Source organism: Cherax quadricarinatus, chromosome 41, assembly GCF_038502225.1.
Source record: "Cherax quadricarinatus isolate ZL_2023a chromosome 41, ASM3850222v1, whole genome shotgun sequence".
NCBI lineage: Eukaryota > Metazoa > Arthropoda > Malacostraca > Decapoda > Parastacidae > Cherax > Cherax quadricarinatus.
In genome coordinates, this window is record NC_091332.1 from 11,259,586 (window position 1) to 11,274,624 (window position 15,039).

A 15,039-nucleotide genomic window follows, 5' to 3' on the forward strand; every position below is an offset into this window, starting at 1 on the left:
AGAGAGAGAGAGAGAGATTTTGGGAAATGTTGAGTGAGTGCAAGGGGAGTTTTCAACCAAGTGTGAGAGTAATTGTGGTTAGGAGTTTCAATGCTAAAGTGGGTAAAAATGTTGTGGAGGGAGTAGTAGGTAAATTTGGGGTGCTAAGGGTAAATGAAAATGGGGAGCCTTTAATTGAGCTATGTGTGGAAAGAGGTTTAGTAATAAGTAATACATATTTTATGAAAAATAGGATAAATAAATATACAAGGTATGATATAGCACATAATGAAAGTAGTTTGTTAGATTATGTATTGGTGGATAAAAGGTTGATGGGTAGGCTTCAGGATGTACATGTTTATAGAGGGGCAACTGATATATCGGATCATTATTTAGTTGTAGCTACAGTTAGAGTAAGAGGTAGATGGGACAAAAGGAAAATGGCAACAACAAGTAAGAGAGAGGTGAAAGTGTATAAACTATGGGAGGAGGAAGTGAGGGTGAGATATAAGCAACTATTGGCAGAAAGGTGGGCTAGTGCAAGTATTAGTAGTGGGGGGTTGAAGAGGGTTGGAATAGTTTTAAAAATGCAGCATTAGAATGTGGGGCAGAAGTTTGTGGCTATAGGAGAGTGGGCGCAGGAGGAAAGAGGAGTGATTGGTGAAATGATGAAGTAAAGGGTGTGATAAAAGAGAAAAAGTTAGCTTATGAGAGGTTTTTACAAAGCGGAAGTGTTATAAGAAGAGCAGAGTATATGGAGAGTAAAAGAAAGGTGAAAAGAGTGCTGAGAGAGTGCAATAGGAGAGCACATGATAGAGTGGGAGAGGCACTGTCAAGAAATTTTGCAAAAAATAAGAAACAAATTTTTGGAGTGAGATAAACAAGTTAAGAAATCCTAGGAAACGAATAATTTGTCAGTTAAAACAGTGTAGGGGAGTTAGTAGATGGGGAGATGGAGGTATTGGGTGGATGGCAGGAATATTTTGAGGAACTTTTAAATGCCGATGAAGAAAGGGAGACGGTAATTTCATTCAATGGTCAGGGAGGTATAGCATCTTTTAGGAGTGAAGAAGAGCAGGATGTGAGTGTAGGGGAGGTGCATGAGGCATTACGTAGAATGAAAAGGGGTAAAGCAGCTGGAACTGACAGGATCATGACAGAAATTTTAAAAGCAGGGGGTGATATAGTGTTGGAGTGGTTGGTATTTTTGTTTAATAAATATATGAAATAGGGGAAGGTACCTAGGGATTAGCAGAGAGCTTGTATAGTTCCTTTATATGAAGGGAAGGGGGACAAAAGAGATTGTAATAATTATAGGGGAATAAGTTTGCTGAGTATACCACGAAAAGTGCATGGTAGGGTTATTATTGAAAGAATTAGAGTTAAGACAGAGAGTAGGAATTTCGATGAGGACGGAAGCTTTAGAGTGGGTAGGGGATGTGTAGATCAAGTGTTTAGATTGAAGCATATATGTGAACAGTATTTAGAATTTTAGATAAAGGTAGGGAAGTTTTCATTGCATTTATGGATTTCGAAAAGGCATATGATAGAGTGGATAGGGGAGCAATGTGGCAGATGCTGCAAGTATATGGAAAAGGTGGTAAGTTACTAAAGGCTGTAAAGAGCTTTTATGAAGATAATGAGGCTCATGTTAGGGTATGTAGAAGAAAGGGAGACTACTTCCTGATAAAAGTAGGTCTTAGACAGGGATGTGTAATGTCACCATGGTTGTTTAATATATTCATAGATGGGGTTGTAAAAGAAGTAAATGCCAGGGTGTTGGGGAGAGGGGTGGGATTAAATGATGGGGAATCAAATACAAAATGGGAGTTGACCTAGTTACTTTTTGCTGATGATACTGTGCTTATGGGAGATTCTAAAGAAAAGTTGCAAAGGATAGTGGACGAATTTGGAGGGTGTGTAAAGGTAGAAAGTCGAAAGTGAACATAGATAAGAGTAAGGTGATGAGGGTATCAAATGATTTAAATAAAGAAAAAATGGATATCACATTGGAAAGAGGGAGTATGGAAGAAGTGAATGTTTTCAGATATTTGGGAGTTGATGTGTCAGTGGATGGGTTTATGAAGAATAAGGTTAACCATAGAATTGATGAAGGACAAAAGGTGAGTGGTGCATGTAGGTATATATATATATATATTTTTTTTCAACAAGTCGGCCATCTCCCACCGTGGCAGGGTGACCCAAAAAGAAAGAAAATCCCCAAAAAGAAAAAGCTTTAATCATCATTCAACACTTTCACCTCACACATAATCACTGTTTTTTGCAGAGGTGCCCAGAATACAACAGTTTAGAAGTATATATGTATAAAAATACACAATACGTATATCCCTCCAAACTGCCAATATCTCAAACCCCTCCTTTAGAGTGCAGGCATTGTGCTTCCCATTTCCAGGACTCAAGTTCAGTTATATAAAATAACCGGTTTCCCTGAATCCCTTCACTAAATATTACCCTGCTCACACTCCAACAGCTCGTCAGGTCCCAAATACCATTTGTCTCCATTCGCTCCTATCTAACACGCTCACGCACGCTTGCTGGAAGTCCAAACCCCTCGCCCACAACACCTCCTTTACCCCCTCCCTCCAACCTTTTTGAGGACGACCCCTACCCCGCCTTCCTTTTCCTACAGATTTATACGCTCTCCATGTCATTCTACTTTGATCCATTCTCTCTAAATGACTAAACCACCTCAACAACCCCTCTTCAGCCCTCTGACTAATACTTTTATTAACTCCACACCTTCTCCTAATTTCCACACTCCGAATTTTCTGCATAATATTTACACCACACATTACCCTTAGACAGGACATCTCCACTGCCTCCAACCATCTCCTCGCTGCTGCATTTACCACCCAAGCTTCACATCCATATAAGAGTGTTGGTACTACTATACTTTCATACATTCCCTTCTTTGCCTCCATAGATAACGTTTTTTGACTCCACATATACCTCAACGCACCACTCACCTTTTTTCCCTCATCAATTCTATGATTAACCTCATCCTTCATAAATCCATCCGCCGACACGTCAACTCCCAATTATCTGAAAACATTCACTTCTTCCATACAGAGTGCAAAATAAACAATGTCGACATTCCTGGCACTAAGACAACATTTCTTATGTTCATTAATCATGTTCCCCAGGCCTCTTCAATATTACACTTGCCTTCCATTTTGAATTCATAATCACACAAAAACAGGGGATTAACTATTTCCAGGATAACAAAATATAACCAGGAATTATTGGTCAGGGTTTATGATATCTCGGTAATTGAATCAGGTTTATTAAAATTCCATAAAACAGAGTGGGGGAGTAAGGGATCTTGTTCATCCTCAGGAAAATTGGCAAAAGTCGAATATTTATGTTAATTTGAGTCAAATTTTAAGCTACTTTCAATCCATAAACCAACCAAAATCATCTCTTATTTCAGTAGTATGTTTTCCACTTTATCAAATGATACCAAGAAACAGTCAATAAAGCATTAAAAAATCATAGACAAATACCTCAAAATTGCTATTTCAAACCAAACACAAATTCAGAGAATTACTTTTACTATCATGCACTGTATGGAACAGAATGTTTTTATACTGTTCACACTCAGTGCACATACCCATTATCTCATATTTAGGCCAAAATTTACCACTCACAGCTTATCTGAGTGAGCCGAGCTCATGACTTAGAACTACTTGAAGGACTGTGGCCTCAGTGATGTAGTTCTATGTGACGATCAGTTTAAATGTCACCCCTGGATTCAACTAAAGATAGTTGTTGTGCAAGCAAAATGTTTCAGTAATAAAGTTGGTCAAGTGTTTAACATGTCTTATTCATGAACTTGTTGGTATTGTATACTATTTATATAATGATACCTAACAACTTGTTGAATTGTTACATATCATTTTATTGGAATCTCACTGAGATTTTGTCTGCTTTTAATATTATTGTCTTTGAGGTATATAATTCACTTTTTGTAAATCACTGGTGCTTTTGATGTTGTAAATCAGCATTTATATTACTAAATGTATCTTCTGTATAGTAATTAGTATATCTTCTGTACAGTAATCAGTGTCCAACTTTTCCTGGTAACTCTTTTTGTATGTTCATGTGTATTTTATGTAATCTGATAGGGTATTCATACTGTTTTATGTAAATACACTGCTCTTATCCTGTTTAATACTCTATTATCCTATTGTTTTAGAATGTTCATTTTTTTTCTATTACCCTATTACTATTGTTTGTATATAGTATTATATTTTTGATACCTTACAGTTTTTTTTTAATCACAACTATTATCATCATATTTTGTAATCATTATTTTTATTGCCATTATTATTAATAGCAAAACATTTGATAACTCTTAACTTTTCCTTAACACTAAATCCTTATTGCTATATCGTGGTTCTTGAATTCTAATATAGATTCTGAACCAAATCTCCTGACATCTATAATCAGTAGATGAACAATACATGTACTGTATTGTTCATCTACCCAAACAAAAAATTATTTCATAAATACCAAGCACATCCTAGTGTTTAGCTACAAGGTCAGATCCCTAAGTAAACACAAGGATGATATCAGTGCACCCCTGGAGTTGTTCAATATAAACCAAACATTTGTTATTCTTAAAAAGCATAGCTAAAACACAGTACAATAAATATAGCTTACTTGTGTACGCAGTTATACGTAACTGTAGACGTGATTAAAAGTAATTTTAGTTTTATTCTACACAATTGCTATTCCTGAATGTGCTTTTCAGAATGTATGAAGTAAATGTTACCCAATTTAGTAATGATTGTGCATATGTTGAAAATAAAAAATATTTTGCATTGCCATTCATATTTTTTTAAGAATATTCATGATGTATAAAATCATTTAACCCTTAAACTGTCCAAATGTAGATCTATGTTTACGCGCATAGTGCTCCGACCTTGATTTTCTCCATAAGAAAGCATATAAAAAAAACGTAGATCTACGTTCGGAGCGCTACGAGAGTGAACATAGATCTATGTTAGGACAGTTTAAGGGTTAAAAGTTACTGGTATGTTTAGTCAGACTGAACTTGGTCTTGTTTTACAGGATTTAGGGGAATTAGGTGGAATGACAGGTCCAGGACAACCAAAGCCTCTTGCTCATCCACCAGGAATGCCAGGTAGAGGAGATGATGATGAAGAAGACGAGGATGAAGATGATGATGACGATGATGGTCAGGCTCCACCCCCTGAGGGGTAATGACCATTGATGTAAAATTTTCATTGATGTGGGTAGTACAATATATACTTTTTGAAAGAGGTAGCTCTGTTATTTTATATTGCCAGCCATAAGCCAGCACAGGTCATAAGACAAGGGTAAGGGGGTATACTTTTGCCTCAAAAATCATTCCTCGTATAATTTGGGAGTACTGTATTCATTCAGCTTAAAAAAAATATTCTTCATTTTGAATATGATGCAGTTAGATTTTATTTTTTAAATGTTTAAATAGGTAAGATGTGCACAATGATGAGCATAACACTCAAGCACAGAACAGAAGTCATACACAGGTGCAAGTATCACCAGCCATACACAGGTGCAAGTATCACTAGCCATACACAAATGCAAGTATTACCAGCCATACACAAGTGCAAGTATCACCAGCCATACACAAGTGCAAGTATCACCAGCCATACACAAGTACAAGGATCAGCAGCCTCACACAAGTATAAGCTTATGATCAACATCTATACAAAGTGCAAACACTAGCCATACACAAGTACACAGCCATATGCAAAAGCAAGGAACATGAGCTGTTGAGGTTTTACACATGACATCACAGGTTACTAACTCGCCTAAACCTCTGCGGTAATTGCTTGTTGTGCTGTTGGATGCAGTAAGTTACGAGGTGATAAGTGGAATCTAGCATTCCCCAGGCTCCTCAAGTATTTAGAAAGACATGAAAAATGAATTTCTATGGTGAGGTGAAAAACTATGAGACAGCATAATTCTGCCATTTGTGTAGTAAGCATTTCATTGCAGTGTGAAACAAAATTTTGTGTGCTAAATAAATTTAATCCTTTGAGTCATAAGAATGTATTGTCAGAAAAATGATTGAATGATCATTCTATTGGTAAATTTTTGTTGAGTTATTTTTGAAAGAATGTCTTCTGTCTCAGAACCATTTTTAGATATGTGGTGTATGTGAGTTTTTAATTTTTGTTGGTTGTCAAGGTATACTAAGAATTTTTCTTCATCATGTCTTTCATTGTGTGTATTTTTTACCTTTTTGTTTACCTGAATATTTGTAGCTTTATTCCTAAACACTGTAGAAAATATTATTAAATGTGAGTTTGTAGGTTGTCATTCAGGTAGATGAGCTCTTCATTAACAGTGTTGTTCAAGATATTTGTATCTAGATTTGAGATGACAAAAAGTTGTTATTTGTAAACAGAACTAGTTTAAGGTTCTGATGTAGATGAGAAATAAGAGGGCCTAGGATGATGCCTTGTACTGTCAATAGGATGATAAGTCAAGTTGATGAAGTACTGTATTGTCATTTATGATTACATGTTGTGTGTTGTTATTCATGTGACAGCAGTGCCTCCTGGTTTCATAATCAGGCTTAAGCAGCAAGATGCATCATAAGCTCTAGAGATGCATAGATGGAGTTGAGCATTATTATTATTACATGGTTCTTACTTGTGTTGCTGTTTGACAGCTGCTGTAACTTGGGCTAATACTGTCTAATCTCTTTAACCTAACAGATGCCCATGAACTGTTAAAACCCTTCACTCTGGCAATAACAATGCTGCACTCGCTCCCTCGGTGGTAAATGGCCGATGTGTTAAAAAAAAAAAAAATTGTAGTTAAAGATAAAGATTGATTTCTTTGTAAAGGTTACAGTGTGTAATTACAATTTTGGTTTTCTGAGTATGTACAAAGAAAGCCACTATCATGCCAGGGCATTTCGACAGACTAATCCTAGTACACAGTAACTACTTAAAACTAGACAAGATAACAGTGGTTAACTTTATTAAAATCTTATTTAATCTTAATAGTAATGTGAGGTAGTCAAGGTGGAGGTTTATAAGAATAATAATCTTGAAGTTCCACATAATGAAAACAGTATTACAATTAATGGTTCAAGCAGTAATATTTCATGGACTGGCAGATGTTTAAAAGACTAGAGATCACATAATATAATAACTGAAAAGAAGCTTTTTTGGAGTGAGATAAACAAATTAAGAAAGCCTAGGAAACGAATGGATTTGTCAGTTAAAAACAGAGTAGGGGAGTTAGTAGATGGGGAGCTGGAGGTATTGGGTAGATGGCGGGAATATTTTGAGGAACTTTTAAATGTCAATAAAGAAAGGGAGGCGGTAATTTCATGCACTGGTCAGGAAGGTATAACATCTTTTAGGAGTGAAGAAGAGCAGGATGTGAGTGTGGGAGAGGTGCGTGAGGCATTACGTAGAATGAAAGGGGGTAAAGCAGCTGGAACTGACGGGATCATGACAGAAATATTAAAAGCAGGGGGGAAGGGAATATAGTGTTGGAGTGGTTGGTATTTTTGTTTAATAAATATATGATAGGGGAAGGTACCTAGGGATTGGCAGAGAGCTTGTATAGTTCTTTTATATAAAGGGAAGGGGGACAAAAGAGATTGTAATAATTATAGGGGAATAAGTTTGCTGAGTATACCAGGAAAAGTGCACGGTAGGGTTATTATTGAAAGAATTAGAGGTAAGACAGAGAGTAGGATTTCGGATGAGCAAGGAGGCTTTAGAGTGGGTAGGGGATGTGTAGATCAAGTGTTTACATTGAAGCATATATTCTTCTTCTTTCGACAAACCAGCCGTATCCCACCGAGGCAGGGTGGCACAAAAAGAAAAACGAAAGTTTCTCTTTAAATTTAGTAATTTATACAGGAGAAAGGGTTACTAGCCCCTTGCTCCTGTCATTTTAGTCGCCTCTTACAACACACATAGCTTACGGAAGAAGAATATTGTTCCACTTCCCCATGGAGATAAGAGGAAATAAACAAGAACAAGAACTAGTAAGAAAATAGAAGAAAACCCAGAAGGGTATGTATATATATACTTATACATGTACTTGTACTTGTACTTGACATGGAAAGCATATAAATCTATAGGGGAAGGAAGGCGAGGTAGGGGTCGTCCTCGAAAGGGTTGGAGAAAGGGGGTAAAGGAGGTTTTGTGGGCAAGGGGCTTGGACTTCCAGCAAGCGTGCGTGAGCGTGTTAGATAGGAGTGAATGGAGACGAATGGTACTTGGGACCTGACGATCTGTTGGAGTGTGAGCAGGGTAATATTTAGTGAAGGGATTCAGGGAAACCGGTTATTTTCATATAGTCGGACTTGAGTCCTGGAAATGGGAAGTACAATGCCTGCACTTTAAAGGAGGGGTTTGGGATATTGGCAGTTTGGAGGGATATGTTGTGTATCTTTATACGTATATGCTTCTAAACTGTTGTATTCTGAGCACCTCTGCAAAAACAGTGATTATGTGTGTGTGGTGAAAGTGTTGAATGATGATGAAAGCATTTTCTTTTTGGGGATTTTCTTTCTTTTTTGGGTCACCCTGCCTCAGTGGGAGACAGCCAACTTGTTGAAAAAAAAACAAAAAAAAACATGTATGTGTAGTGTGACCTAAGTGTAAGTAGAAGTAGCAAGACGTACCTGAAACCTTGCATGTTTATGAAACAGAAAAATGGACACCAGCAATCCTACCATCATGTAAAACAATTACAGGCTTTCATTTTACACTCAGTTGGAAGGACGGTAGTACCTCCCTGGGCAGTTGCTGTCTACCAACCTACTACCTACATGAAGCATATATATGAACAGTATTTAGATAAAGGTAGGGAAATTTTCATTGCATTTATGGATTTAGAAAAGGCATATGATAGAGTGGATAGGGAAGCAATGTGGCAGATGTTGCAATTATATGGAATAGGTAGTAAGTTACTAAATGCTGTAAAGAGTTTTTATGAGGATAGTGAGGCTCAGGTTAGGGTGTGTGGAAGAGAGGGAGATTACTTCCTGGTAAAAGTAGGTCTTAGGGATGTGTAATGTCATCATGGTTGTATAATATAATCATAGATGGGATTGTAAAAGGAGTAAATGCTAGGGTGTTGGGGGGAGGGGTGGGATTAAATTATGGGAATCAAATACAAAATGGGAGTTGACACAGTTACTTTTTGCTGATGATACTGTGCTTATGGGAGATTCTAAAGAAAAGTTGCAAAGGTTAGTGGACGAGTTTGGGAGGATGTGTAAAGGTAGAAAGTCGAAAGTGAACATAGATAAGAGTAAGGTGATGAGGGTATCAAATGATTTAAATATAGAAAAATTGGATATCAAATTGGAAAGAGGGAATATGGAAGAAGTGAATGTTTTCAGATATTTGGGAGTTGATGTGTCAGCAGATGGGTTTATGAAGGATGAGATTAACAATACAGTTGATGAAGGAAGAAAGGTGAGGTGAGTGGTGCGTTGAGGTATATGTGGAGACAAAAAATGTTATCTATGGAGGCAAAGAAGGGAATGTTTGAAAATATAGTAGCACCAACTCTTTTACATGGGTGTGAAGCTTGGGTTATAAATGCTGCAGTGAGGAGGTGGTTGGAGGCAGGGGAGATGTCCTGTCTAAGGGCAGTGTGTGGTGTAAATATTATGCAGAAAATTTGGAGTGTGTAAATTATGAGAAGGTGTGGAGTTACTAAAAGTATTAGTCAGAGGGCTGAAGAGGGGTTGTTGAGGTGGTTTGGTCATTTAGAGAGAATGAGTCAAAGTAGAATGACATGGAGAGGGTATAAATCTGTAGAGGAAGGCGGGGTAGGGGTCGTCCTCGAAAAGGTTAGAGGGAGGGGGTAAAGGAGGTTTTATGGGCGAGGGGCTTGGACTTCCAGCAAGCGTGCATGAGCATGTTAGGTATGAGTGAATGGAGACGAATGGTGAAGGGATTCAGGGAAATCGGTTATTTTTATATAGCTGGACTTGAGTATTGGAAATGGGAAGTACAATGCCTGCACTTTAAAGGAGGGGTTTGGGATATTAGCAGTTTGGAGGGATTATGCTTCTAAACTGTTGTATTTGGGCTCCTCTGCAAAAACAGTGATTATGTATGAGGTGAAAGTGTTGAATGATGATGAAAGTATTTTCTTTTTGGGATTGTCTTTCCCTTTGGGTCACCCTGCCTCAGTGGGAGACAGCCGACCTATTGAAAAAAAAAAATTTGTTTTGGTCGAGTTCGTTAGTATTGAGAGATGAGATGATTTTTAAGCAAAGTCCAAAATTTATAAGTAGTCAGGGGATCCTTTACCTGTTCAGGTAGTGAGTTCCAGATCTTTGGGCCCTTTATGTGCATTGCATTTTTGCATAATGTGAGACTGACACAAGGGACATCAGAGAGTGCCTTATGCCTTGTATTGTGACTGTGCATTCTGTTTAACTATCAACTAGAAGTTGAAGTGGAGAGTTAATAGGGGAGTTTAATGTTCTGTATATGTAGTAGGCACAATAATATAAGTGTATGTCTTGTATATTTAGCAAGTTCAGGCTTTTGAAAAGTTGTGGGGTGTGCTGTCTACCATAGGAGCTGGTAATCATCTGCACAGCAGTTTTTGTTGGGTTATTAGAGGTTTAAGGTGGTTGGCTGTGGTTGATCCCCGGGCACAAATACCATAGGTGAGGTATGGATATATTAAAGAGTGGTATAGGGTAAGGAGTATTGTTTGTGGTACATAGTATGGTATCTTAGAAATGATGCCTACTGATTTGGAAATTTTCTTGGATAGTTAATTTTTTTCTGATTTGTTTTGCATTCTTAAGGCAGGGGATAAATCTTACAGCTCATGGCTCACAACTGCAGAACCCAGTTTTTATCCCCGGGCTGGTGGTGGTGTTTGAAGTGCTTCCTTACACCTAGCATTAGGTACTTGGGAGTTAGCTGACTGTTGTGAGTCATATCCTTTGGATCAGAAACAAAGGACTTCACAGGAAATAAGCCTAACTGATTGGTTTTCTTTTCTTTTACAGAGCCTATGATCCAGCTGACTATGAGCATCTCAGTGTCAGCTCTGAAATTTCAGAATTATTTTCCTATATCACTCGTTACACACCTCAGGGCATTGAATTGGAGCACCGCCTCAGACCTTATATTCCTGACTACATCCCTGCTGTGGGTGATATTGATGCTTTCATCAAGGTATGTATATTCATGTAATTTTATTTATGTTGTGAGTAGGGGTGGGATGATGCCTAAATTTTTGCTGATACTAATATTCAATTGGAGGCCAATGCTGATATCATCATAATCAACAGATACCACCAGTACCAATACTTCGGCACATCCCTAGTTGTAAGGGTTTACTTGAAAATATATATTAGCATATATATTATATATGCATATACATATGCATATATATATGCATATATATATGCATATATATATGCATATATATATGCATATATATATGCATATATATATGCATATATATATGCATATACATATATATATATATTCATATACATGTATATGAATAAATATATATATATATATATATATATATATATATATATGTATATATATATATCTATGTATGTATATATATATATATATATATATAGGTAGTAGGTTGGTAGACAGCAACCGCCCAGGGAGGTACTACCGTCCTGCCAAGTGAGTGTAAAACGAAAGCCTGTAATTGTTTTACATGATGGTAGGATTGCTGGTGTCCTTTTTTCTGTCTCATGAACATGCAAGATTTCAGGTACGTCTTGCTACTTCTACTTACACTTAGGTCACACTACACATACATGTACAAGCACATATATACACACCCCTCTGGGTTTTCTTCTATTTTCTTTCTAGTTCTTATTCTTGTTTATTTCCTCTTATCTCCATGGGGAAGTGGAACAGAATTCTTCCTCCGTAAGCCATGCGTGTTGTAAGAGGCGACTAAAATGCCGGGAGCAAGGGGCTAGTAACCTCTTCTGTATATATTACTAAATGTAAAAGGAGAAACTTTCGTTTTTCCTTTTGGGCCACCCCGCCTCGGTGGGATACAGCCGGTGTGTTGAAAGAAAGAAAGAAATATACATGTATATATATATATATATATATATATATATATATATATATATATATATATATATATATATATATATATATATATATATATACATATATATATATACATATATATATACATATATATATATACATATATATATACATATATATATACATATATACATATACATATATATATATATAATATATATATATGTATATATATGGGATACAAGGAGAATAGAAGCATCAGGGAAGAGAGAGGTGAAGGTTTATAAACTAAAAGAGGAGGCAGTTAGGGTAAGATATAAACAGCTATTGGAGGATAGATGGGCTAATGAGAGCATAGGCAATGGGGTCGAAGAGGTATGGGGTAGGTTTAAAAATGTAGTGTTAGAGTGTTCAGCAGAAGTTTGTGGTTACAGGAAAGTGGGTGCAGGAGGGAAGAGGAGCAATTGGTGGAATGATGATGTGAAGAGAGTAGTAAGGGAGAAAAATTTAGCATATGAGAAGATTTTACAAAGTAGAAGTGATGCAAGGAGGGAAGAGTATATGGAGAAAAAGAGAGAGGTTAAGAGAGTGGTGAAGCAATGTAAAAAGAGAGCAAATGAGAGAGTGGGTGAGATGTTATCAACAAATTTTGTTGAAAATAAGAAAAAGTTTTGGAGTGAGATTAACAAGTTAAGAAAGCCTAGAGAACAAATGGATTTGTCAGTTAAAAATAGGAGAGGAGAGTTATTAAATGGAGAGCTAGAGGTATTGGGAAGATGGAGGGAATATTTTGAGGAATTGTTAAATGTTGATGAAGATAGGGAAGCTGTGATTTCGTGTATAGGGCAAGGAGGAACAACATCTTGTAGGAGTGAGGAAGAGCCAGTTGTGAGTGTGGGGGAAGTTCGTGAGGCAGTAGGTAAAATGAAAGGGAGTAAGGCAGCCGGGATTGATGGGATAAAGATAGAAATGTTAAAAGCAGGTGGGGATATAGTTTTGGAGTGGTTGGTGCAATTATTTAATAAATGTATGGAAGAGGGTAAGGTACCTAGGGATTGGCAGAGAGCATGCATAGTTCCTTTGTATAAAGGCAAAGGGGATAAAAGAGAATGCAAAAATTATAGGGGGATGAGTCTGTTGAGTATACCTGGCAAAGTGTATGGTAGAGTTATTATTGAAAGAATTAAGAGTAAGACAGAGAATAGGATAGAAGATGAACAAGGAGGCTTTAGGAAAGGTAGGGGGTGTGTGGACCAGGTGTTTACAGTGAAACATATAAGTGAACAGTATTTAGATAAGGCTAAAGAGGTCTTTGTGGCATTTATGGATTGGGAAAAGGCGTATGACAGGGTGGATAGGGAGGCAATGTGGCAGATGTTGCAGGTGTATGGTGTAGGAGGTAGGTTACTGAAAGCAGTGAAGAGTTTTTACGAGGATAGTGAGGCTCAAGTTAGAGTATGTAGGAAAGAGGGAAATTATTTCCCAGTAAAAGTAGGCCTTAGACAAGGATGTGTGATGTCACCGTGGTTGTTTAATATATTTATAGATGGGGTTGTAAGAGAAGTAAATGCGAAGGTCTTGCCAAGAAGCGTGGAGTTAAAAGATAAAGAATTACACATAAAGTGGGAGTTGTCACAGTTGCTCTTTGCTGATGACACTGTGCTCTTGGGAGATTCTGAAGAGAAGTTGCAGAGATTGGTGGATGAATTTGGTAGGGTGTGCAAAAGAAGAAATTGAAAGTGAATACAGGAAAGAGTAAGGTTATGAGGATAACAAAAAGATTAGGTGATGAAAGATTGGATATCAGATTGGAGGGAGAGAGTATGGAGGAGGTGAATGTATTCAGATATTTGGGAGTGGACGTGTCAGCGGATGGGTCTATGAAAGATGAGGTGAATCATAGAATTGATGAGGGGAAAAGGGTGAGTGGTGCACTTAGGAGTCTGTGGAGACAAAGAACTTTGTCCTTGGAGGCAAAGAGGGGAATGTATGAGAGTATAGTTTTACCAACGCTCTTATATGGGTGTGAAGCATGGGTGATGAATGTTGCAGCGAGGAGAAGGCTGGAGGCAGTGGAGATGTCATGTCTGAGAGCAATGTGTGGTGTGAATATAATGCAGAGAATTCGTAGTTTGGAAGTTAGGAGGAGGTGCGGGATTACCAAAACTGTTGTCCAGAGGGCTGAGGAAGGGTTGTTGAGGTGGTTCGGACATGTGGAGAGAATGGAGCGAAACAGAATAACTTCAAGAGTGTATCAGTCTGTAGTGGAAGGAAGGCAGGGTAGGGGTCGGCCTAGGAAAGGTTGGAGGGAGGGGGTAAAGGAGGTTTTGTGTGCGAGGGGCTTGGACTTCCAGCAGGCATGCGTGAGCGTGTTTGATAGGAGTGAATGGAGACAAATGGTTTTTAATACTTGATGTGCTGTTGGAGTGTGAGCAAAGTAACATTTATGAAGGGGTTCAGGGAAACCGGCAGGCCGGACTTGAGTCCTGGAGATGGGAAGTACAGTGCCTGCACTCTGAAGGAGGGGTGTTAATGTTGCAGTTTAAAAACTGTAGTGTAAAGCACCCTTCTGGCAAGACAGTGATGGAGTGAATGATGGTGAAAGTTTTTCTTTTTCGGGCCACCCTGCCTTGGTGGGAATCGGCCAGTGTGATAATAAAAAAATATATATTTATAATATATATATATATATATATATATATATATATATATATATATATATATATATATATATATATATATATATATATATATATATATATTATATATATATATTTTTTATATATATATATATATATATATATATATATATATATATATATATATATATATATATATATATATATATATATATATATATATATATATATATATTAGCATATATATTATATTTAAACAAGTTAAGAAAGCCTAGGGAAAGTATGGATTTGTCAGTTAAAAACAGAGTAGGGGAGTTAGTAGATGGGGAGAGGGAGGTATTAGGTAG

General features: G+C 37.2%; 1 protein-coding gene across 10 annotated transcripts in view; it reads left to right on the top strand.

Annotated features, from left to right (window-relative positions):
* IFT46 (intraflagellar transport 46) overlaps window positions 1-15,039 on the top strand; it is a 290,653-nt gene that overhangs the window by 256,840 nt on the left and 18,774 nt on the right. For all 10 annotated transcript variants that reach the window (XM_053786703.2, XM_070093004.1, XM_070093012.1 and 7 more), the window contains 2 exons: window positions 5,074-5,222; window positions 11,027-11,195. In XM_053786703.2, the coding sequence (XP_053642678.1) occupies window positions 5,074-5,222; window positions 11,027-11,195 (318 nt within the window). The remainder of the gene's footprint in view (window positions 1-5,073; window positions 5,223-11,026; window positions 11,196-15,039) is intronic.